This window comes from Pan paniscus, chromosome 13 (assembly GCF_029289425.2).
Source record: "Pan paniscus chromosome 13, NHGRI_mPanPan1-v2.0_pri, whole genome shotgun sequence".
NCBI lineage: Eukaryota > Metazoa > Chordata > Mammalia > Primates > Hominidae > Pan > Pan paniscus.
Genome location: NC_073262.2, coordinates 61,514,287 through 61,540,749, shown reverse-complemented (window position 1 = coordinate 61,540,749; position 26,463 = coordinate 61,514,287). Strand labels below are relative to the sequence as shown.

The 26,463-nt window shown below is 44.8% G+C and overlaps 1 protein-coding gene and 2 pseudogenes across 1 annotated transcript in view; all 3 read right to left on the bottom strand.

Annotated features, from left to right (window-relative positions):
- Positions 1-375: 375 nt before the first annotated feature.
- On the bottom strand, positions 376-1,025 carry LOC106634499 (olfactory receptor 7E24-like; annotated as a pseudogene).
- A 64-nt stretch (positions 1,026-1,089) lies between these two features.
- The window catches only part of DAPL1 (death associated protein like 1), a 67,352-nt gene continuing 41,978 nt past the window's right edge, over positions 1,090-26,463 (bottom strand). Inside the window, exon 4 of the mRNA XM_055108608.2 lies at positions 1,090-1,315. Within this exon, the coding sequence (XP_054964583.1) occupies positions 1,226-1,315 (90 nt within the window). The 3' untranslated portion in view covers positions 1,090-1,225. The remainder of the gene's footprint in view (positions 1,316-26,463) is intronic.
- On the bottom strand, positions 9,045-14,864 carry LOC100976885 (putative gustatory receptor clone PTE01; annotated as a pseudogene).

The window sequence follows — 26,463 nt, the reverse complement described above, 5'->3', positions numbered from 1 at the left end:
TGTACAAGCTTTGATGTTATTTATAATCTCATAGAGAGATATTACTTCAAATATCATAGTGGATGTACACACATAGTGTATACCCTGTGATAGTATTCATAATATCCTAGGGAGATACAACTCCTGATATCACAGTGCGTGTACCCCGGGTGTGTACACCCTTGATATGCGTCGTAATATCCAGGGTAAATATTACTCCTCATATCACACAGTGTGCACACCCTGTGATATTTTTCATCGTACTTTAGGGAGATATTACTTCTAATATCACAGCGGGTGTACCCCATGTGTGTATACTCTGTGACAGTATATTCTGTATCCTAGGGAGGTATTACTCCTAATATCACAGTGGGTGTTCACCCTGTGACATCATTCTTATTTGACCTTGCTGCCTTTTTTAACCCACACTACAAAAGGAATGGAACACATAAGAAGATATTGAGATGAGACCGTGCTGCCGTGCGGCTGCCGCAGGACACTTTTAATATCCCTGTTACTCAGGCTGTAGATGAAGGGGTTCAGCATGGGGATGGCCACCGTGTACATCACTGAGGCCACTGCAGCCTTTCTCGGGGAAGATGACACATCTGAACTGAGGTAGCCTCCAATGCCTGTTCCATAAAATCAGCAAACAACTGACAGGTGAGACCCCCTGGTGGAGAAGGCCTTATGCTTCCCACCTGATGATGAAACCCTCAGAATGGAGAAAACAATTTTATCATAAGAGAAAAGGGTCCCCGAGATGGGAAGAAAACCAAATATGGCAGCGGGGAAATACATGATTATGTTATTGGTGAAGGTGCCACAACATGCAAGATGGGGAATTGAGAAGGGTCACAGAAGAAATTAGGAATTTCCACATCCTTGAAGCAGGTCCTTTGTAAGGCAATCAAGTTGTGCAGCTGGGCATCTAAAAGACTGAGAAAAAAAAAAGACAACAAAACTAGAAAGCCACAGAAACACGGGTTCATGATGGCTGAATGACATAGAGGGTGACAGATGGCTACAAACCGGTCATAGGCCATCACACTCAGGAGCATGTCTCTCTTCCATGCCTCCAAAAATGGCAAAGAGAGACATCTGAGTCAGGCAGCCTGCATAGGAGATGACTCTGCTGTGAGACTGGATGTCCACAGTCATCTTGGGGACCGTGGTGGAGGTGAAACCGATGTCAGGCAAGGACAGGTTGGAGAGGAAGAAGTACATGGAGGTGTGGAGGTGGGAGTCAGGGCTGACGGCCAGGATGATGAGCAGGTTCCCCAGCACCGTGACCAGGCACATGGACAGGAACAGCCGTTCTGGATCCTCTGAGTTTCTAGGAGGAGGAATATAGAGACATCTGTTAGATTCTGTGGGTCTGTAGAGATTGGACAACTTTTGCCTAGAAAAGAGGGTTAAGAAATCGGAAACAAGTAAACCGACCCCCAGCATCGTGTCTGCGTTTTGGATAGAAGCAATTCACAAGTCATGTTTTCAGATTTCAGAACAATCCACTCAGCAATAGTTTGCAGTTCTGACAAACTCAATTGTCTTCTAATGCTTTCATCATTGATTTCTGTGTTATTCACTTCTTGTTGTACACACCTGTCTCAGAGACACCAGATTCAAGAATGTTCCAAGAACCAGATCATCCTATATAACAAATTCGTAATTGCTAGAAAATACAGCCTGTCTTTACCGAAGGAAACTATGTAATAAAACCATTCTCTTCACTTTAAGAAAAAGGTTATCCTAATTAAAGGAAATTAAGAACTCAAATATTTTATGTTATTCGAATAGATTGATACAAATTCCCTTGATTTAGAACATCTGTAAACACCGTATAACTGCTGAGCCCATGCCATCTGGAAATGAAATTAAAGTTGATAGTTCATAAGCAGAGAATAGTTCCACAGACCGGTTGGATCCTAGTGATTTCATCATTCTGTTTTCTGGCTTTTCTCCTTCAAGAGAGGAATTGCTTACTCAAATCGGTGGGTCTTGTTTTAAAATTCATGGAAGCTATAACTCCTGTCCTTAGCTTCGGTGGACTTAGCGTTTTCATCAGAACGTTTGGCCGGACGCGGTGGCTCACGCCTGTGATCCCAGCACTTTGGGAGGCCGAGGAGGGCGGATGACGAGGTCAGGAGATCAAGACCATCCCGGCCAACATGGTGAAACCCCGCCTCTACTGAAAACACAAAAACTTCGCCCAGCATTGGCGGCGCGTGCCTGTAGTCCCAGCTACTCGGGAGGCTGAGGCAGGAGAATGGCTTGAACCTGGGAGGCAGAGGCTACAGTGAGCCGAGATCACACCACTGCACTCCAGCCTGGGCAACAAGAGCAAAACTCCGTCTCAAAAAACAATAAACAAAAAACACACGCTCTGTCACACTGACGTCACACTGATGACAGCCAATTTTTGTGAACCAAGGAAGTGTCAATTCAATAATTCACGTAGATGTTTACTCTGGCTATCTCCTATGTGCCAAGCAAGATATAGGCTCTGGGGAATCAGAAACAAAAGAGACTCACTTGTTCCTCTCACAATACTCAGTACTTACTGAGATAAGGACAAAAGAAAATGTCCGGTCTGGAATGCAGGGAAACCAGAACTTCAGGTCAGGGGATATTTCCGTCGAACCGCATGGAGTTTAAGCTGAAAATATTAACGAATGTATCTAAAATTCACTTTGCCTTGACTTTACGCATCCATCACACAGAGATCACGCAGCGGGCAGCCACGATCGGTTTCATCATCGCTCACTTCCATTGGATCAACTAGAAATCAACTCAGATGAGAGTGCTGAGTCTCAGAGGATGGACGTCTCACCCCTTGCCATACAGATAAGTAGGAAGGGTGGTGTTGAAAATTAATGGCCAGACTCTAAGTCCCAGGCACTAAACTTGATGGTCTCCCAACCCTCAAAATGTTGTGGGTTCTTTTTTGTTTTTGTTTTTGTTTTTGAGACGGAGTCTCGTTCTCTTGCCCAGGCTGGAATGCAGTGGAGTGATCTCGGCTCACTGCAACCTCTGCATCCCAGGTTCAAGCTATTCTCTTGCCTCAGCCTGTCGAGTAGCTGAGATTACAGGCACCCGCCACTATGCCCGGCTCATTTTTTTCTCTTTTTAGGAGAGACGGGGTTTCACCATGTTGGCCAGGCTGGTCTCGAACACCTGACCTTGTGATTCGCCTGCCTCAGCCTCCCAAAGTGCTGGGATTACAGGCGCGAGCCACCGCGCCCAGCTTCCAAAAGTTTTCAACAGAGCTCAGAGGTCTTAACCACAGGCACATCTGAGGAGCATTTTTGAAATGGTTTCCAGCTTCCTCAATAGGAATGGAAGCCAAACCCCGAATTGATGACTCCTTGGAGGAAGTCGAGAGCTATAAGGAAAGCCAGGAACAGGGGCAAGGGAGAGATGCATCCCGAATGATCCTGTGCCAATTCTTTCTGGAATCTTTGATGTGATCTCAGCTGCCCTTTCCATACTTGACACAGTGCTTATGGCACCCACTGGTCTAGCTGTGGTCTACAAGGAACCCCCAAAGGGAAGGGCACAGTGAGCAGGCGCATCGGCCTGAGTGACAAGGATTGGAGGGGGCAGGTTGGATGCAGGGAGAGGAATGGCCAAATGCCATGTGTCTGGCCTTAGACTGCCTGGTTCAAATTGGACTTCACCGTTTTTGACTTCATGATCTGGTACAAGTTACATGAAAATGTGTTGCTCCTTTTCTAGTCTGCAAAATAATCACGAAATGTGCACTAATAACTGGGAGACTATGCAGATGAAATGAAACAAGTAGCATAGACCACAGAGCTCAGAGCCTGGCCTTTAGGAAGCCCTCAGTAAGGGTTCATGTTGCCGTGGTGTCTGTCATCATCCTCTTTATCCTCATCATCACCTTCATCATCTTTTTGTTGTTCTCAGGGAATAGTTTAGAGGGACTCATTCCCTGCTCACGTGGGTGAGATGTCTATGAAAAGGACAACCAGTGGGGGAGGGAAGCACAGTTTTGAATAAGATTTCTGAGAGAGACCCCCCACCCCAACCAAGAACAGAAACTCCACGGTCTGCTGAGCTGACAGTTTGCACATTGGTCTCCTCCCATCTGCCCACGGCACTCTCCCGTTTGTCCTGAGGATGAGGAAACAAACAAGGCTCCTGACCGTCCCTCGGCACTCACTGAACTGCCCTTCCCCTCTGCTGGGCCATGACCACGGAGAACAGGTCCACTGTCCTCCCTGCGTGGTGCACATGGGAGGCTCAGCCTCCGTCCTCAAGGCTGGCAAGAAGACAGGCCGAGACATGAGCCTCCTGATACAGGTGACGGGTGTGGAGCCCACAGGACTGCAACCTCACACTGCGGGGCTGGAGGCACAGACTGAGTATTTACTATTCTATGGCCTGGGGGTCTCAAGGCATAGAGCTCCTCATTAGCCAGAGTCGCCCAAGTTCCCCAACCTCTAAGGATTTCCTCATAATCATGCAAGAAGAAGAAGGGAAAAGTCAGTGTCCACAGAAGTTTTGGGGCTCTTCCTCTAATCAGGAGAGAGCTTGTGTGGATTCTTCGCTTCTTTCTTTTCTTTTTCAAGATCCAAGTGCTTTAATTTTCATCTTTTAGTATGGGAAAATATAACACGTATAAATCCTAAAAATTATAAATAGAGATTCTTGCATATAGAATGGCCAGTATGAACATTTACAATTTCCACTAGTTTTCAGTTTAGAGTTTAATCACATTAGGTACATTCACGTTGTTTTGCAACCATCACCGCCATCATCTCCAGAACGGTTTTAGCTTTCCAAATGGAAATTGCACCCATTAAGCAAACTCTCCATTCCTCTCTCTCGCCCACCCCGGGGGCCACCGTTCTATTTTGCAACTCTATGAGTTTAACTACTCTAGACACTTGATAGAAGGGGAATCATACCGTGTTTAATTTTCTTTGTTTCTTTGTTTTGGAGACAGTCTTTCTCTGTCACCCAGGCTGGAGTGCAGTGGCATGGTCTCGGCTGACTGCAACCTCCACATCGTGGGTCCAAGCGATTCTTGTGTCTCAGTCTCCCGTGTAGCTGGGGTTACAGGCGTGCGCCACCACGCCCAGCTAATTTTTGTAGTTTTAATAGAAACGAGGTTTCACCATATTGGCCAGGCTGGTCTCGAACTGCTGACCTGAAGTGATACGACTGCCTCGGCCTCTCAAAGTGCTGGGTTTACAGGTGCGAGCCACGGAGGCTGGTCGTGTTTATCCTTTTGGGATGTATTTGTTTCACTGGAGATAATGTCTTCAAGGTTCATCCATGTTGCAGCCTGTGTCAGAAGTGCCTGCCTGGCTTTTTCGGTTTTTTATTATTTATTTATTTATTTATTTGGTTCTGTTTTGTTTTGTGTTTACATGGAGTCTCACTCTGTCACACAGGCTGGAGTGCAGTGGCACAATCTGGGCTCACTGCAACCTCCGCCTCCCGGGTTCCAGCGATTCTTGTGCTCAGCCTCCCGAGTAGCTGGGAGTATAGGCACGCGCCACCACGCTCGTCTAATTTTGTGCATATTCAGTAGAGATAGGGTTTCACCAAGATAGCCAGGCTGGTCTCGAATTCCTGACCTCGGGTGATCCGCCCACCTCGGTCTTCCAAGATGCTGAGATTACAGGCGTGAGCCACCACACCGGCCAGAAGTGCCTGCATTTTTATGGCTGAATAGTCTTCCGTTGTATGAATGAACTGCACTGTGCTTTTTCATTCATCTGCCCACGAACCCTTGGGTTGCTTCCACATTTTGGCTGTTTTGAGTAACGCTGCTATGAATATGGGTGTACAAATCTCTCTTCCACTCCTGGCTTCTAATTCTTTTTGGTGGGTACCCACAAGTGCAACTGCGGGAACATCTGATCATTCTGTTTCTACTTTTTCCAGGACAGGCCATACTATTTTCCCCATTCCTTCACGGTTTTACATTCCCTCCAATCAGATTCGAGCATTCCTACTTCCCTCTAGTTTCACCAAGGCTTGTTCGTTTATCATATCCATCCTAATATGTGGTATCACATTCTTGGTTTGATTTGCACTTCCCCATGATTAGTGATTTTGAACATCATTTTAGACGCTTATTGGCCATTGCTCTATCTTCTTTAGGGACACGTCTACTCGAGTCTTCTGACCATTGTTAACGGGGTGCTTTGGGTTTCTTGTTGTTTAGTTCTAGCTCTTCTTTATATATGATGGATATCAGCCTCTTTTCAGAGATATGATTTGCAAATCTTTTTCCTAATCCAGGGGTTATCTTTTCACTGAGTTCACAGTGTTTGCTGATGCACGAAAGTGTCTGTCATTTAGATGTCATCCAAGGAATCCAATTTTCTTTTGTTGCCTATGCTTTTGGTGTCATATCCCAGAAAGCATTGCCCAATCTGATGTCGTGAAAGTGTGGCCAATGTTTTCTTTGAGGCATTTTATACTTTCAGCACTGGGGGTGAGGTCTTTGATCCAGTTTGTGTTCATTTTTGCACCTGGTGTGACATAGGGTCCACCTTCCTTCTTCTGCATGTGGAAATCAAGTTTCTCCAACACCATTTCTTGAAAAGGCTACTTTTCCACCAATGAACTTTCTTAGCACTCCTGTGAAAAATCATTTGAACATATAGGGGAGAAGTTATTTCTGGGCTCAAAAACAAACAAACAACAACAGACAACAGACAAGGATACAGCATGGGCCGGGCGCGGTTGCTCACGCCTGTCATCCCAGCCCTTTGGGAGGCCGAGACGTTTGGATCACCTGAGGTCAGGGGTTCAAGACCAGCCTGACCCACAGGAAGAAACTTCCATCTCTACTACAAATACAACATTAGCTGGGCGTGCTGGGGCATGCCTGTAATCCCAGCTGTTTGGGAGGTGGAGGCAGGACAATCGCTTGAACCCAGGAGGCAGAGGTTGCGGTGAGCCAAGATTGCACCATTACACTCCAGCCTGTGAAACAAGCGCAAAACTCCGTCTCAAAACAAAAAACCAAAAACAAAAAAACCAGCATGATTTCAAGAGCAGAAAGAGAATAGCTGAGAAACCAGCATAAGGAGAAAGTTAGGAAGCTTCTTACCAAAGCATCTGGAAATATGCAAGAAATTCTTGTGAACTAAAATTTTCATACTGTGCTGTCAAACACTAGAACTCACTTATTCCATCTTTCTGTATTTTGGGACCCAATTATCCCCTTCTCTTCATTCCCCATCCCACCCCTTTTCTTCCTAGCGTCTGCTAACCACCTTTAGACTTTCCACCTTCCTGAGATTCCTTTTGTGTGTAGGTGTGTGATGGCGTCTCTTTCTATTGCTCAGGTTGGAGTACACAGGCACAATCCGGGCCCACTGCCACCTCCGCCTCCCGAGTTCAAGCGCTTCTTGGGCCTCGGCCCTCCCAGTAGCTGAGACTACAGGCACGCGTCACCACGCCCGGCTAATTGTTTGTGTTTTCCGTAGAGACGGGGTTTCACCATGTTGGCCAGGCAGGTCTCGAACTCCTGGACTCAAGTGATCCGTGCGACTCGGCCTCCCAAAGTGCTGGGATTACAGGCCTGAGCCACCACACCTGGCCAAGGTTTCCTTTTTTCTTTCTACATAGAAGTGAGGACATGAAATATTTGTCATTCTGTGCCTGGCTTCTTTCATTTAATATACAGACATGCAATCTCATCCATTTTGTCTGCAGCAGAGAGGATTTTCTTCCTTTTTAGGCTGAATAATACTTCATTGGGTGTGTATACCACAGTTCCTTAATTGAAACAAATTTCTAAAGAGCAAATATTTTTAAAATGTCTCGGAATGTGAAACTTCAGGGATACTGTGCCCATTTTATTCTTTTCTATTTCCCATCTTAGGTATATGCAAGTGTATAACAAAGCAGCAATCAATGTGTGTATAAATCTATAACTTCAACAAATGTAAAATGTAAATGCTAAGTGGTGGCTGGGCGCGGTCGCTCACACCTGTAATCCCAGCAATTTGGGAGGCGGAAGCGGGCGGATCACCTGAGGTCGGAAGTTCAAGGCCAGCCTGACCAAAACGGAGAAACACTGTCTCTACTAACAATACAAAAAAAAAAAAAAATTAGCCGGGCATGGTAGCGCATGCCTGTAATCCCAGCTACTTGGAAGGCTGAGACAGGAGACTTGCTTGAATACGGGAGGCAGAGGATGCAGTGAGCCGAGACCTTGCCATTGAACTCCAGCCCTGGCAACAAGAGTGAAACTCTGACTCGAAAAAAAAAAAAAAAAAAAGAAAGGAAAAGAAAGAAATAGAAAATGCGAAATGGTAAGAAAAAACAGCATACTAAACATTTGTATGCTGTTGATGGACAACGCATTTGAAGATAATATTTGAGGAAATCATATCACAATTAATTTCTGTTCTTACTCATTGGAGCTTGATGCCTCTAAAAACTTCGTCATTGGAACCACCTCTGGTGGTTTAAAAGAAAAAGAAAAAAAATCCACATACTCACATAGGTGCAAGGAAATCAGAACCTCAGGTATTGAGACCCAGGTCTCACCATTTGTAAGCTCCCCAGGTGATTTGACTCAAAGCCAAGATTGAGGAACGGCGACCTGGATCTCTACACATAACCTGCCTAAATCGATTCTCTAGAAGCAGTTTATAAAGAAATTCCACATGAACTCTGGAAGAGGATATGAATTTGATTTACAGTATGTCCTCACTTAACATCTTTGAAAGTCTCTTGGAAACTTCACCTTGAAGCAAAATGATGTATAGTGAAACCACTTATTTTTCATCAACAGTATAACTACACAACTTCGAACAACCAGTGGTGTTGGAGGACCTGCTGTACATTGTTTCCATAAAGTCAGTCTTCAGGGAATTCCAAAATGAAGAGAGGACTTCGTGTATATAAAAAGATGGTTGTGATTCCACCTGGATGACAGGGTTATTGCTCAGAAACTAAAAGAGGCCGCCTAGGTATAGAGGATTCTGTCATGAGGTTCCTGCTAAACAGAGGATCCCAGAATACTCACCCATTCCAGTTAAAGGCATAACGAAGAAAGCAATGTTCACAAAGGAAATGCAGAAAGGAATAAAAGCCATCAAGCCACAAAAAGAATGTGACTAAGGGGCAGGATTTGCAGATGCAGAGATTTAATGTGGTTGCCCTTTCTCACCTACACAAGAAAAAGGATGGAACAGATCATGAGATTCCACTGTTCTTCTGCGCAGCCTCCGCAGGGCACTTTGTATGTCCCTGTTTCTCAGGCTGTAGATGAAAAGGTTCAGCATGGGGGTGACCAGAGCGTACATCACTGACGCCGCCACACCATCCCTGGGGGGTGGTGACACAGCTGAAGTCAGGTACATGCCAATGCCTGTTCCATCAAATCAGCAAACAACTGCTAGGTGAGAGCCACAGGTGGCGAAGGCTTTATACTTCCCATCTGACGATGACATCCTTAGAATGGAGGGGACAATTTTATAGTAAGACAAAAGGATCCCTGAAATGGGAAGAAAACCAAACATAGTACTATCAAAATATATGAATATGCTATTGGTGACGCTGTCAGAACAGGCAAGTTTGAGAAGTTGAGAGGGGTCACAGACAAAATTAGAGATTTCCACATTCTTGATGATGGTGAATTGTAACACAATCCAACCGTGCAGCTGGGAATCCAACAGGCTAAGGAAAAAGGATACCAAAACGAAGAAGACACAGAGGTGAGGATTCATGATGACTGGGTAGTGCAGAGGGTGACAGATGGCTACAAAGCTGTCATAGGCCATCACAGTCAGGAGCATGTCTTCTATACATGCAAAAAGGACCAAGAAAGACATCTGTGCCAGGCAGCCCGCATGAGAGATGACTCTGCTATGCGACTGCATGTCCACAATCATCTTGGGAACCATGGGCGAGGTGAAACCGATGTCAGCCCAGCACAGGTTGGAGAGGAAGAAGTACACGGGGGTGTGGAGGGGAGTCAGAGCTGACAGCCAGGATGCTGAGCAGGTTCCTCAGCACCGTGACCAGATACATGGACAGGGACAGGGACAGCAAAGCGAGGACCGGCTGCAGTTCTGGATCCTCTGAGAGTCCCAGGAGGAGGAATTCTCAGACACCTGTGAGATTCCGTGGCTCCGTGTGTCTTGGACACCTTGAGAAGGAAAGAGGATTGGAAAAATAAAAGATAAAAACCAGCCCTTAATGCTGGATGCAAGCAACTCACAAGGAACATTTTCACACTTGCGGACCATACACAGCCAGCAATGTTTCTCAGTTGTGACAAATCCAAAAATCTCAGAATTATTACGTGGTTTACTGTTTTGCTATACAAGTCTTTCTGTGCATACTACTTTAGAGAAAATCCACTGAAGAATATTAGAAGACCAAATCCGTAATCTCAGTAAAATACGGCCTACTCTTTTCAGAAAAAATACAATGCAATGAAAATGTCCTTCTCTCTTTAAGAAAAAGATCTCAGTCTAATTGAAAGAAATTAAGAAGCAGTGAAATACACTCTGTTTTATTCTGACACCGTGCTACAAATTCCTTTGACGTAGAATATGTAAAAGGACGACACAAGAGCTAGGACCCCATTATCTAAAAACGAAATCGAACCTTAGAGTTCTCCATCGGAACACCTTTTCACATGCCTGTTACTTTTCATATTTATTATCATCCTTAGGTTTTCTGACATCATTTCTTCATAAAAGTACATGCACACTCAAATATGGGAGCTGTGTTTCCAAATGAATTGAATATATAACTCTTGGCCGAGCGCCATGGCTCACACCTGTAATCCCAGCACTTTGGGTGGCCGAGGCTGATGGATCACCTGAGGTCAGGAGTTCCAGACCAGCCTGGCCAACGTGGTGAAACCCCATCTCCAGTGAAAATAAAAAAAAATTAGCCGGGCGTGCTGGCGGGTAACCCTAGCTACTCAGGAGGCTGAAGCAGGAGAATCCCTTAGAACCTGGAAGGCAGAGATTAGACACCCTGTGATAGGATTTTTGATATCCTAGGGAGATATTGCTCCTGACAGCAGAGTGGGCGTACACCCTGTGATATTATTTGTAATATCCTAGAAAGATATTGCTCCTAATATCACGGTGGCTCTACACCCTGTGATATTAATTGTAATATCCTACAGAGATATCACTCCTAATAATACAGTGGGTGTACGACCTGTGATATTATTCATAATATATTACAGGGATACGACTCCTGATATCACAGCGAGAGTACACCATGTTTGCACACCCTGTGATCTTATTTGTAACAACTTAGAAAAATATTACAGCTAATATCAAGGTGGGTGTACACCCTGCGATGTTAGTTGTTATCCACTAGGTAGATATTACTCCTAATATCACAGTGAGTGTACACCATGTGTGTACACACTGTGAAATTATTTGTAATACCCTAGGAGGATATTACTCCTAATATCACAGTGGGTGTACACCCTGTGATAGTATTTGTAATCACCTAGGGAAATACGATTCCTAATATTACAGTGGGTGTACACTCTGCGATGTTATTTGTAATGTCCTAGGAAGATATTACTCCTAATATCAAAGTGGATGTACACCATGCGTGTACACTCTGTGATATGATTTGTAATATCCCAGAGAGATATTTCTCCTAATATCACAGTGGGTGTCCACTCTGTGATATTATTTGTACTATCCTAGAGAGATATTGCTCCCAGTATCACAGTGGGTGTACACCCTGTGATATTATTCATAATATCCTAGAGCGATATTACCTCTAATATCACAGTTTCTGTACACCCTGTGGTATTATTCATCATATCCTAGGGAGTTATTATCCCTAACATCACAGAGCGTGTACACCATGGGTGGACACCCTGTGATGTTATTGGTAATATCCTAGGGGGATATTACCCTTAATGTCACAGTGGGTGTTTACCATGTGTGTACGCACTGAGATGTTACTCGTAATATCCTAGGGAGAAATTACACCTTGTGTTACAGTGGGTGTACACCATGTGTTTCTATTCTGTGATGCTATTCGTAATATCTTAGAAAATTATTAGTCCCAGTGCCACAGTGGGTGTATACCATGTGTGTCCACTCTGCGATGTTATTCGTATTAACCTAGGGAGATAGTTCTCATAACATCACTGTGGGTGTACATCATGTATGTACTCCCTGTGGTCTTATTGGTTATGTCCTGGGTTGATATTACACCTAATGTCACCGTGGGTGCACACCATAGGTGTACATTCTGTGATGTTACTCATAATATCCTAGGGAGATATCACTCCTGTTATCACAGTGGGTGTACACCCTGTGATAGCATTTGTAATATCCTAGGGAGATATCAGTGTGTATCCTGTGGAATTATTTGTGACATTTGAGGGAACTATTTCTCCTAAAGTCAGAGTGGGTGTACACCCTGTAATATTCTTCCTAATATTACAGTGGTTGTACACCATGAGTGATATTTTTCTCTAATATCCAGTGAGGGAGAGGATGATATTGCTTTATTGCTTCCAATATCATGGAAGGTGTACACCCCCTTGTGATATTGTTCCGAATACAGGGAAGGAGAGGATGACATTATTCCCAATATCACTGGGGGTGTATCACCTCCCGCCAGGATATTGTTCTTAATATCCGGAGGTGGAGAGAATGATGTTACTCCCAATATCCCAGGGGGTGTACACCACCCCTGTTTGTAAACACCCCCTGTGATATTGTTCCAAATGGCCTGTGAAAGAGTCAATATGACTCCCATTATCGCAGGGGGTGTTCAGCCCTGATGATATTGTTTTCTAACATCCGGGGAAGGAGAGTGTGCTGTTACTCCCAATATCGCAGGGTTTGTACACCTTTTTGTGTTTTTGGGCCCAATATCCAGGAAAATAGAGGATGATATTACTCCCAATATCGAAGTAATTGTACAGCACCCCTGTGATATTCTTCCTAATATCCAGAAATGAAAAGAATGATATTACTTCCAACTGTGTCAGAAATGTATACTCGCGCTGTGATATCTTTCCCAATATCTAGGTGGGGAGAGGATCATTATTATTTCCAATGTCGCAAGGTGCGTGTGTACACCCCCTCTGTGATCTTGTTGCTAACATCCAGGTTTGGGGAGGATGACATTACTCCCAATATCGCAGGGGGAGTACAACCCCCGTGACCTTTTAGTCATTTCCTGAGTGGAGAGGACGATATTACTGCCAATATCGCAGGGGGAGTACACACCCCTGTGAAAATCTTCCTAATATCCAGAGGGAGAGAGGATGATATTACTCCCAATACCGCAGGGGGTTTACACAGCCCTGTGATACTCTTCCTAATATCTACAAGGAGAGAGGATGATATTACTCCCAATGTCGCAGGGGGTGTACATAACCCTGTGATATTGTTTTTAATATCCAGAGCAAAAGAGGATGATATGACTCTCAATATCGCAGGGGGTGTACATCCCTCCTGTCCTATTGTTCTGAATACCCTGGGAGGGAGAGGATAAGGTTACGTTGAATATGGCAGAGAATGTACACCCTCCCCCTCTGATACCCTTCCTAATGTCCAGGGGAAGAGAGGATAATTGTACTCCCAATATCGCAGAGGCAGTACACCCCACCTATGATGTTGTTCCCAATATGCAAGGGGGGAGAGGATGATACTACTCCCAATATCGCAGGGCTGTTCACATCCCCAGTGACATTTGTCCTAATATCTAGGGGAGAGACAATTATATGACAGCAAAGTTCACAGGATCTGTACATCCCTTCCTGATATTGTTCCTAATATCCAGGGGGGAAGAGGATGATATCAAATATGAAAGGGGGTGTACACCCCCCACCCCTACGATATTGTTCTTAATATTCGTAAGAGGAGACGATGATATGACTGCAAATATCGCAGGGGTTGTTGACACCCCCCTGTGATATTGTTTCTGATATCCGGGGGGTGGAGAAAATCATATTACTTCCAATATTGTAGGTGGTGTATACCCCACCTGAAATATGGCACGGATTATCCAAAGAGGGAGACGATGGTATTAATACCAATATCAAAGTGTGTGTACATGCCCCTTGTGATATGGTTTTTAATATCCAGTGGGTGGGAGGATGATATTAGTTCCAACATCTCAGAGGCTGTACACTACCCCTGTGATATTGTCCCTAACTTCCAGAGGGGAGAGGATGATATCACTGCCAATATCTTAGAAGTTGTACATCCCCCGTGATATTGTTCGTCATAGCCATGGAGGCACAGGATGACATTCCATTGATTTTCGGGACAGGCATTCCCGCACAATGTAATAATGTTCCTAATATCCAAGAAGGGACAGGATGATATTACTCCCAATAAAGCAGTGGGTGTACATTACCCCTGTGTTATTGTCTCTAATATCTGGGGCCGGGGGAGTGGGGAGAGGATAACGTTCCCTCAAATTTAGCAGATGGTTTGACGCCCCTTGCTTGTGGTGTTGTTTTAAATATCCAGCGGGGAAGACAATAGTACTATTTTTGATAGTCCGATTCATCTGCTCCACCTTTCTGGAACTCTGAGGCCGGGAGGCGGCATGCAGTTTCCGTGTGATCCCCAATGCCTTTGCCATCTTCTGTACCAAGGCAGCCAAAAACGCAGGCCCGTTATCTGAGCCGATCCGTAAGGCCAGTCGAAATCTAGGAATGAGATCTCGAAGAAGCACAGGGGTTACTTCATGAGCTTTCTCAGTTTGTGTTAGATAAGCCTACACCCACCCAGAGTAGGTACGCCCAAGAACTGGTAAATACTTGTTACCTCCACACTTTGGCATCTCTGTGAAGTCTACCTGGAGATTTTCAAAGCGGGCTGCTCCGTAAGCTTGTATGCTGGGTGGAACGGCTGAACCTTGCCTCGCATTATGCTGTTGGCAGGTAACACACCACTACCTCACCGTTTTGGCGAGGGCTGACAAATGCGAGATGTACAAATACCGGCCTAACAACTTTTCCAGTGACTCCTGAACTACATGGGTGGTTTCATGCACAGCCAGTACAACTGCACCTCATAGCAAGTGTGGCACAGCTACTCTCCCATCTGGTAACCGAATCCATCCTTCCTGCATCACTTGTCCTTCCCTCTACCTGGAGAAAGTCCTTTTCTTCTTTAGAAATAGGTCCAAGATCAGGTGCTTGAGGGAGCACTGATGCCCGGAAGGGGGCAGATGCTGCTTTTCGAGCCTCTGAGGCAGTGCGCGAATTCCCCAAACGCAGCAAGGTGGAAGCTCGCTGGTGTCCTCTGCAATGCACAACTGCCACCTTGTGGGGTTTCCATACTGCTTCTAATAATTGCAAGATTTCTTGTTGATATTTTCTGTCTTTTCCCCCAGAGTTCAATAGGCCCTTTTCTTTCTATCATGCTCCATGCACTTGAAGGGTTAAAAAGACATACCGAGAATCAGTGTAAATGTTTACAGTCTCACCCTCACTGAGTTCTAAGGCCCGAATGAAAGCAATGAGTTCAGCTTTCTGGGCTGAAGTGCCCTGGGGCAACGATCTGGCTTCAACAACAGTGTCCAGAGTTACCACGGCATACCCTGCACCTCTCTCTCCTTGGGGGTTGAAGAAGCTGCTCCCATCCACGTACAGTTCCCAGTCTACTGATGCCCAAGTCTGGTCCCAGAGGTCAGGTCTGCCAGCGTCAACTGAGTCCAACACTTCTACACAGTCAGGCTCCACAGGGCTCTCTGATACCGGGAGCAAGGTGGCGGGGTGTAGGGTGTTACAAACTTCAATGGTTATACGGGGATTTTCACAGAGCAAAGTTTGGTACTTGGTGAGTCTGGCATTCGTTAGCCAACGATGTCCTTTAGTATTCATTAAAGTCACCACAGCATGGGAGGCCTTTATGTTCAGGTTTTGCCCAAGAATCAGCTTATTTGCTTCTTGTCCTAGCAGGGCAGTTGCTGCCAAGGCCCTCAAACAGGGGGGCCATCCTTTAGAAACCCCGTCTAGTTGTTTAGAGAGGTAGGCCACCGGCCTCAGCCAGGGCCCCACAGTTTGGGTTCAAAGTCCAGCTGCCATCTTTTCTCTCTCTGATGCATACAATGGAAAAGGCTTTGTCAGATCAGGTAGCCCCAGGGCTGGAGCTACCAGAAGTTTTTCCTTTAACTCATGAAAATCTTGCTGTTGTTGGGATCCCCATTCCAAAGTTTCCCGGTCCCCACCCCATTTGTGACCTCATACAAATTCTTGGCTATTACTGCAAAGTTTGGGATCCACAGTCAACAAAACCCCACAGCTCCTAAGAATTCTCTCACCTGCCTTCTGCTCTTAGGCTCCGCTAGATTGCAAATGACCTGCTTTCTTTCTGATCCCAGGCTGCGTTCTGACCCGTCGGATAGTAAATCCCAAGCAGCGTAACTGCTATCGGCAGATCTGAGCTTTCTTCTTGGACACCTTATACCCACAGTCCTCCATGTGCTGGTGTAGGTCATCTGTTCCGTTGGCGCACCCCACTGTAGTGGGGTGTCCCAGCAGAAGGTCATCAACTTCGTGGAGCAAAACGCAGCCTAGGTCTCTGGTGAGAAACTTCTGGAGGTCTCGAGCCAACGCCTCCCCGAAGATGGTGGGGGAGTTCTTGAACCCTTGGGGAAGCCCGGTCCAAGTGTACTGACTAGTGACACCTGACTCCGGATCATCCCACTGAAAGACAAGCAGCTTCTGCCTCTCATGGGCTAAGCTGATAGGAAAGAAAGCACCTTTCAGGTCCAATCAGGTGAACCAGCTGTCCTCAGCTGGCAGCAACCCCAACAACGTGGACGGGTTAGGTACTGTTGGAATTTGAAAGCAGGATATTTAAGCTTTTTTCGCTGACAATCTGAAAGAGCCGCTACTCAGGTTGGCGTGAACTCCATCCCTGGATAATGCAGACCTGCTTCTGTAAACCTCAAGTCTGTATATTACCCACTTTGATGGTAAATAGCCACTGGGGATGAGTTTTTCCATGATCCCAGGGAAAAACTCCATCATCAATTGCTCTGAAGGGCATGACGTTATTATTATCATACTGACCAGAATAATTTATGCTGTAAAATTGCTTTGAAGTGATGTTATAGAGCTCAGAGAAGAGAGGTTTCCTTGTGGGGAATTGTGGAGATTTGAAGCTTACCTTGTCTTTTTTTTACTTCTTCCCCATTATAATCACCACCTCAATCTCTTAGATAGGGTCCTCTGAATAGTATTAACCAGTCTTTGCCACTTTGGGTGCTAATGCTAAATACTTTGCCCTTAAGAATCTCCTGTGACCAGTAAAACATCATCATCTGAATGTGCATTACACAGTTGGTTTCCATAACTCAGTGATTTATAAAGCCTGGATAGTAGTAGTATTTGAATGTACATAAAGGCAACAAAGAACACAGCTTTATGAAGTGCTAGACAGGGTAGAAGAGTGAAGAAGAGCTATAAAACTTCAGGTACAAAGGACTAGGGGAAGTCTGAGTACTCAGGCAGAACATAACTGTAACAAATGGAGCTAAGGGCTTTCCAAAAACTAAAGGTAAAGAGAGAAATCCTCGGTAGAAGGTCTCACCCAGCAGGAGGTCTGCAAAGGAAGAGGCTCCTTGGGCTGAGAAAGCTGTTTAATGTGCAGTTGACAAAGGGCAGGGGAGGTCTCTGGAAATGTTTATGGGAATGCTCCAGAATTTAATCTGACACCACCAGTCCTGTGAGCTTTGTGCTCTGGGCTCCTAATTAGCAAAATAGAGACACGGGGATTGTGTTTGTCTCACTTGAAATGATTCAGTGTTTATCTTGGCTTGATTGGTCCCAAAGTACTCATTTCACAAAGACCTGTGATGCCTCGTGGGAAGACTTGCACTGCTATTTCCTCAAATTCATGTTCCTATTCACTTGCCCTTCAATGCCAAAATTGAGAACCATAAAAAACTACTTCTTTTGGCCATCTGGCTTTCTGCTGGCATTAACATTCAATAAAACAGAGAGACCCAAACCTTTCCTTTCCCATATAGGGTGAATATTAAAGTGTTTTATGAGCAACTGATCAGGTTCTAGTTCAAGAGAGAAGGCTAGATGTATGGCACAGCAAGAAGGGCATGTATCTTGAGGGCACACTTACTGGCTGTGTGACTTTGGGTAAATCACTTAACTTTTCTGAGCCTTAGTTTCTTGGGGATGATAATAATACCTACTTATTTGTCCACTGTGAACACTTCATCTATAAAATAGGACTTGCCTCCTCTTTACCTCAAAAAAGAAAATCTAAAAAGAAAATCAAAAAAGAAAATCTATGTGTAGATGTGTTGTAAGCAGTGAAATGCTACATGTAGAAGCAAAACAGGTCATTATATTTTCATCAGATTTGAGTCATTCACTCTTCTATGTTCCAGACATTTTAAAATGCTTTTTTAAAGTCAGAAAACAACATGAATGAGAAGTTACCTGTGGGTCCCCAAATATCCATTTTGAGGGGACTGGAAAATAAAGCAGCAAGGTTAAGAAAGCTTTCAGAATTCATCACAGTGAGAACAGAGTCAAAACTGGAGAAAAAAAATGTCTTACACATTCTTCCAGACAAAAGGGCATTTCAAGTATTGTCTTCAAAATTCAGTTTGGAAAGTTATTAGCTTATAAAAGTGAGTTGTATGTACTTGACAATGCTGTGGAAACTCAGACACCCAGAGGTCCTCAGTCATGGAAGAATCAGCTATAAATGATTTGTTTTGAAATAATTGTCTTAATTCTTGACTACAATAGAATGTTAAAATGGAAGTTTCCACTAGGTAACAAGCTGCAATAGATGTGATATTCCAAAGTGAGCCTCTGGGCTGCCATACGCAGAATGAAGAAGCAGTGTCCTGACTTCTGAACTCCCTACCCTAGAGGGGGGTGAGGCCTGTGTGTGGGATGGGGTGGGGTACCACGGAACCAGGGGTCAAGCGGGCATGGCCTTGAGGGTGGATGCATTCTCAGTGATGGGACTCTAAAAACCCACAAAACTTTCCACAAAAGAAAAGGTGGTTTGTGATCAAGCCATCAATAAGAAACTCAGAAACTTCTCTGATTCTGTTTCCCCAGTTTTGCCCACTCAGGTGAGTAAGCAGGGATGAGGGAGTGGGCTAACTTTGAAAGTTCCCTTCCCTCCTGCGGATATTCCCCAACAGCAGCCCTAAACCCCTGGGAGTTTTGGGTTTCACACTGGATCAGGTATTCTAATGGCTGAGTAAAGACCTGCTGGGACCATGAAACAATTACTCCCTGAGGACCTGAGAATGAACGAAGTCATGGGGCTGCCCGGGTTTTCTGGCAGTACCACCTCCCTAGAGATCATTCAGAAATATGTTGGAGTGTGTCTTGATTGTCACAATGATTGGCAGGGAGGATACTCTTGGCATTTAGAGGACAAGGGCCTGAGATGCTCTATATCCCAGTAACCCAAGAACTCTCCTGCTTGAAATATTAACAGTGCTCCCAGTTGAGGCCTACACTCATGGAGGCAGGGGCAGGATCACCCCTTCCCTGAACAAGTTTTAAAAAGACAGTGGAACCTATGCCAGGCAGGTAAACCAGAACTGTAATTGATGACCTGCTGGAGGCTCAGTGTGAACAAGTCTGAGAAGAAAACTCCAGAGGGACCCAGTTACTTTTGTGAATTTTACCTGCTGGAGGTCAACCAGGTTCTCAGAGTAAATATCTGAGAAAAATAATAATAATAATAATAAAAAGACAGTGGGAGACAAAAATAGAAATACATTTTCATTATGTTGCCCTTTATGCTTATTCGCCATATCTATTACGCTGAGGCTACAAGTATTTTGCAGTGACTTGAGAGCTCTTTCCCACAGCTGCTTAATTACATTCCAGCTGCTTGGATGCATTAGAGCCAGAAGCAGGCCATGAAGTGGGTGAAGGACCTAGCAGAAGGTGCTATGGTGTGCTGCGGTAGCCTGAACCCCTAAAAGCCCTAGCCCAGGTTAAACTTGCTCTGGTGACTGAAGACCAGGATCAGCCCCAGGTTTGAGAAAACCTGGCTGGTCTTGGTGTGGTAGCCTGAACAATGTCTACGTTCTTAGCCCTGAAATCTGTGACTATGTTACCTTCCATGGCAAAAGAGACTTTGCTAACATGATTAAATTAAGATGTTGACATGGCAAGATTATACAGATTGTCCAGTAGGCCTGCTTTATTCACGGGTGTCTTTTGAAGAGGGACAAGGGGATCAAAGTCAGAAAAAGGACACATGATAACAGAAGCAGGAGTTGGAGTGATGCTTGTTGGAAATGGGGGCATGAGGCCAGGGCGGCAGCTCACGCCTGTCATCCCTGCACTTTGGGAGGCTGAGGTGGGCAGATCACCTGAGGTCAGGAGCTTGAGACCAGCCTGGCCAACATGGTGAAACCCCATCTCTACTAAAAATACAAAAATTAGCTGGGCATGGGGATGTGCACCTGTAATCCCAGCTACTCAGGAGGATGAGGTGGGAGAATTGCTTGAACTTGGGAGGTGGAGGTTGCAGTGAGCCAAGATTGCACCACTGCACTCCAGCCTGGGAGACAGAGCAAGACTCTGTCTCAAAAAAAAAAAAAAAAAAAAAAGAAAGAAAGAAAAGAAAATGGGGCATGCATGTGGCACTAGAAGCTGGAAAAGGCAGGAAGATAGATCCTCTTCTAGAGCCTCCAGAAAGGAACACAGACCTGCCAACACCTTGATTTTAGCCTGCAAGACCCATTTTGGGCATCTGATCTCCAGAACTGTAAGATATCCAATATGTGTGTTTTTAAAAGCCATTATATTTGTGGCAATTGGTTACAGCAACAATAGGAAAATAATTTACCTGGTTTAAAGTGTAATATAAACCTTTCTACTCAAGAGACCTTAGCAGTTCTCTCAAGTTCACCCGAAGAACCCCCAAATCCCAACACAACCCTCTCTCCCCTCTCTGAAGATTCCAAGGAGAAAGGAAAGCAGTCCTGGCAAAATCCTCCTCCGGACCCGGTAAACAACCTGCAACCATGGCACATTGCTGTGTGATATAAACGTGTGTGTGTGTGTGTGTGTGTGTGTGTGTGTGTATGAGAAGCCAAAAGAAATAAAAAGGATTTCTATATTATCTGCGGTTTTCTTCACTAACCTTTCCCTTTCTAGCTACATAGATAATTGAGGACTCACTCCATTCTATCAAGGACCGCCACTGCTTGCTTTCAAGGGCTTCCCTCACCCCACAGATTTCTAGATTAGATCCAATGCAGTCTCTGATCATGCTGAAGCCTTGATTAGCAAAGTAGAATAAAAATTAGAGAAAATTAAATGGACATTGTTGGAAAAACAAATAAATCCTCCTTCATTGGCAGACTTGAGCATTTACTAGAGCAATAACTATAGCACCATTTTCAACACTTTCTGCTGATGGGTGTGGAAACACTTTCTATCACAACCGACTTGACTTTTCCCTCTTTCTTCAGACCATAGATAAATATTTAGTTACAAACTTCCAAACAGAATAAAACCAGACTTTTAGTTTATTTGACAGGAAAGCTTAGTATGGGATACTTAAATCATTAAGGAGAAAAGACAGCTTAACTCACTGTAAAGCTAAAGATTAACTAGGAACCAACATGAATTCTCTTATAGGCTGTTTTCTACTCCCCTTGGTAGGAAAAAAATGTTAATTCACTCAGTATTAGATATCATGAGCCAAGTCTGGATTCCTTGGGAAGGTTTGTTTTCTCTCAGGAATACTTAGTTTGGCCCAGGGAAAATGAAAACAAGTTTAAAAAAAAAATCTTTCCTGGTTAGTCATTTTCTCTGGAGACTTAAAAGAAAAAAGACACTGATGTTGAGTAGAACGCTTTCTCTGCAAGCTTTTACTGCAATGTCAAATAAAAAATGCACAGAATTGGATCCCCTGGCAGCTTGTGCCTACTTTCAACTTTTTTTTTTTTTTTTTTTTGAGACTGAGTCTCACTCTGTCACCCAGGCTGGAGTGCAGTGGTGTGATCTCGGCTCACTGCAACCTCCACCTCCTGGGTTCAAGTGATTCTCCTGCCTCAGCTTCCCGAGTAGCTGGGACTATAAGCATTTGCCACCATACCTGACTAATTTTTTAATATTTTTAGTAGGGAAGGGGTTTCACCACATCAGCCAGGCTGGTCTTGAACTTCTGACTTCAGGTGATCCACCCATCTTGACGTCCCAAACTGCTGGGATTACAGGTGTGAGCCACCACGAATGGCCCCTTCAACTTCATGTCTAAAACACCAAAAGCAATGACAACAAAAGCCAAAATCGACAAATGGGATCTAATTAAAATAAAGAGCTTCTGCACAGCAAAAGAAACTATCATCAGAGTGAACAGGCAACCTACAGAATGGGAGAAAATTTTTGCAATCTAGCCATCTGACAAAGGGCTAATATCCAGAATCTACAAAGAACTTAAACAGTGGCCAGGCACGGTGGCTCACGCCTGTAATCCCAGCACTTTGGGAGGCCAAGGCAGGTGGATCACGAGGTCAGGAGATCAAGACCATCCTGGCTAACATGGTGAAATCCTGTCTCTACTAAAAATACAAAAAAATTAGCCAGGGTTGGTGGTGGGCGCCTGTAGTCCCAGCTAATTGGGAGGCTGAGGCAGGAGAATGGTGTGAATTGGGCAGGTGGAGGTTGCAGTGAGCCAAGATTGAGCCACTGTGCTCCAATCTGGGTGACACAGCAAGACTCTGTCTCAAAAAAAAAAAAAAGAGAACTTAAACAAATTTACAAGAAATAAAAAATCAACCCCATCAAAAAGTGGGTGAAGGATATGAACAGACACTTCTCAAAAGAAGACATTTATGCAGTCAACAAACATGAAAAAAAAGCTCATCATCAGTGGTCATTAGAGAAATGCAAATCAAAACCACAATGAGATATGATCTCATGCCAGTTAGAATGGTGATCATTAAAAAGTCAGGAAACAACAGGTGCTGGAGAGGATGTAGAGAAATAGGAATGCTTTTACACTGTTGGTGGGAGTGTAAATTAGATCAACCACTGTGGAAGACAGTGTGGTGATTCCTCAAGGACCTAGAACTAGAAATACCATTTGACCCAGCAATCCCATTACTGGGTATATACCCAAAGGATTATAAATCATTCTATTATAAAGACACATGCACACATATGTTTACTGTGGGCTATTCACAATAGCAAAATCTTGGAACCAACCTAAATGTCCATCAATGATAGACTGGATAAAGAAAATGTGGCACATATATACCATGGAATACTATGCAGCCATAAAAAAGATGAGTTCATGTCCTTTGCAGGGACATGGATGAAGCTGGAAACCATCATTCCCAGCAAACTAACACAGGAACAGAAAACCAAACACCACATGTTCCCACTCATAAGCGGGAGTTGAACAATGAGAGCACATGGACACAGGGAGGTGAACATCACACATTGGGGCCTGTTGGGGGGTGGGGGGCTAGGGGAGGGATAGCATTAGGATAAATACCTAATATGGGTGACGGGTTGATGGGTGCAGCAAACCTCCATGGCACGTGTATACCTATGTAACAAAACTGCATGTTCTCCACATATATCCCAGAACTTAAAGTATAACAAAAAAATTTTTTTTTCTAAAGATAACTTGTTGCCTTTTGTTAGCTGGAAAATGGGAAAGGAGAAATTTATATGTGTGTTTAACAGGAAACAGTAGAGCACAGAGTTAATATCACACATGTGAATCCCAATTTTGCTAAAATCTGACCAATGTGAGGAAAATAACTAATGTGTCATGCCTTAGCACACTTTACAGAGTTTTATCAAGTTAGGAAGTGTTATGTTAGTCCCTCATATAAACTTACTACTTCATGTAACATGACTATGGGCTACATTGGATGAAGGTCCAATAGTAGAAGGTCCAAGGTTAGGCTCAGTAAACTGAACACATCCAGTATCTGTTCAGCACTGGAAAGTTCTCTGGCTTTCACTGAAGACTTTGGCACCCAACTCATGGTTCTATTTTCCATCCTATGACTTGCTTCATCCTTGATGACCTTTTCAACAACTTTGTCCCCTTTTCTTGCTCCACATAGCTACCCACCTCCATGGCCATAGCCCAGAGCCTGTCCTCAGAGAGGCTCTGGCCACAGCCTGTTTTACATCCTCCCAGTGGCCCTGAGGGCTCTTGGAGCCCATGGAGACCTCCAACACTTTGTTACTGGCAGAATGTATCCATATCCATACGGGGCTACAGCAACCTCAATTCTTGCCTCCTCAGAAGAAAGAATGGGACTGAGGGGCATAAGGTAGAGGGAGAGACCAAAGCAAGTTTCAGAGCAGGAGTGAAAGTTCATTAAAATGATTTAGAGAAGGTTGACATTTAGAGAAGTCCAAATAAGAAGTTGGACTTATACTTTTGGAATTACCTCTAGAGACAAGGGGTCCAAAATTTTTTCAGCACCTAGGGCATTGACATTTTGTCAGCACCAAGACAGCTTGACATTTTGACTTGGGGTTTTATATGTTGGCATACTTCCAGTGTCTTGTGTTACTTCTCACCACTCGCCCAACTCCTGAGATCTTATTGGGAAGCTGCTGATCACCAGTTTCAGGTATTTTCTATCTATTAGGAGACGGCCTTTCCCTGGTGCCCGGTGTGACCAATTATTACTTTAGCGAGAGAGTTAACAAGAGCCTGACCATCACCTGATGGTCACCCAACACTCCTGGTGTGTGTGTCGGCGGGCTCTCTCCTGCCCTGCTCATACCTGACTAGCTACCTACTGTAACCGGTTGACCCCTCCTTTTATTTCCCATCCCTGATAAGAGTACCTCATCCAGATGAGAGTATATAGTTACTCACTTGAAAATCAGGAAGGCTGGGTGCTCACCTGTAATCCACAGGTGGATTACCTGGTGGCTCACACCTGTAATCCAGACACTTTGGGAGGCTAAGGCAGGAGGATCTCTTGAGGCCAGGAGCCAGGACCTCAAGACCAGCTCGGACAACATAGGGACACCCCATCTCTGCCAAAAAAAAAAATAAATAAATAATAAATTAGCTAGTCATGGTGGCGTGCACCTGTAGTCCTAGCTACACAAGAAGGCTGAAGTGGGAGGACTGTTTGAGCCCAAGAGTTGGAAGTTGCAGTAAACTATGATCATGCCATTGCACTCCAGCCTGGGCAACAGAGTGAGACCCTGTCTCTAAAAACTCAAAAACAATCAGGGCTAGACTAGATGCCCTAGGTGCTGAAAAAATTTTGGACCCCTTGTCTCTAGAGGTAATTCCAAAACTATAAGTAAGTCCAATTTCTTATTTGGTTCTCAAGGTGACTAGTTTAGTGTTCTTCAGAGGGAGGGTAGGGAGGAGGAGTGGGGAGAATATAGTGTTCTTAATTTTTTTTTTTCAATTTTGAGTGCCCCCTCGTTGGTACCCCAAGTGTGGGTTTAGTCTGTTCACTGGGTAATTGGAAGCATTATTTTACAAATATCCACATCCCTGCTGCACACTTGTTTCCCACAGCACAGCCAGGCAAACCAAGTTCGGTCGTGCCCTATCTTAGCATGCCTCAGAATCACCTGAAATGCTTGTTTCTATTGCTTGTTCCAAATGTGGTAGGATTGCAGCCCACCTCAGCTTGCACCTGCCACACACACACTTCCCTAAGTTTGCTGCCACCCAGACAGTCCACCCTAAAGCCCTCAGCCACAAGGTCCTCTCATCCCTCACCACAGTGACCCTTGGCTTGCAGGCTAGCCCTCTCACCTCCTCTTCTCCACCTCCTCCAAGGCCTGAAATTCAGTACCCTCTCGGCCTCTTGAGACAGAGAGGCTTATGAAAGGAGAGGCTAGCTCGGGTCCTCTCTCTGTCTAGACCTGTCCTGCTCAGATTGCTACTCTGGTGCAGCTGCCCATGGCTGGCAAGGAGTGTGGAGGAGACGGCTTCCTCCCAGGGACTCAAGAGGGAAGGAGATCATAAGCCCCTCCCCTCCCTGCATGCCTTCAGACCTAGCTAAGGGATTTAGGAGTCATTCTCCTATCTTTTAAAATTTTTTTGTAGAGACAGGTTCTCACTGTGTTCTCCAGGCTGGTCTTGGACACCTGGCCTCAAGTGATGGTCCTCCTTCCTCCACCTCCTGAAGTGCTAAGATTACAGGCGTGAGCCACTGAGCCCAGCCTCACTCTCCTGTGTAACACCCCTTCCTCCTCTCTGAGTGCCCCTTCCACCCAACTGGTCAAATTCTTCCCTTGATGGAAAATTGGGTCTATATTTTGCAGAACTTGTTCTCCTATGGGCTTCTAAAGAGCCAGGTTCCTGTTCTAGATATTTAAGAAGAAATTTTTAGAATGCAGGAAACTCTTTTTTCTCTTAAAAACCTGACTCTTGGCCGGGTTCACGCCTATAATCCCAGCACTTTGGGAGGCCGAGGCCCATGGATCACCTGAGGTTGGGAGTTGGAGACCCGCCGGACCAACATGGAGAAACTCCGCCTCTACTAAAAATACAAAAT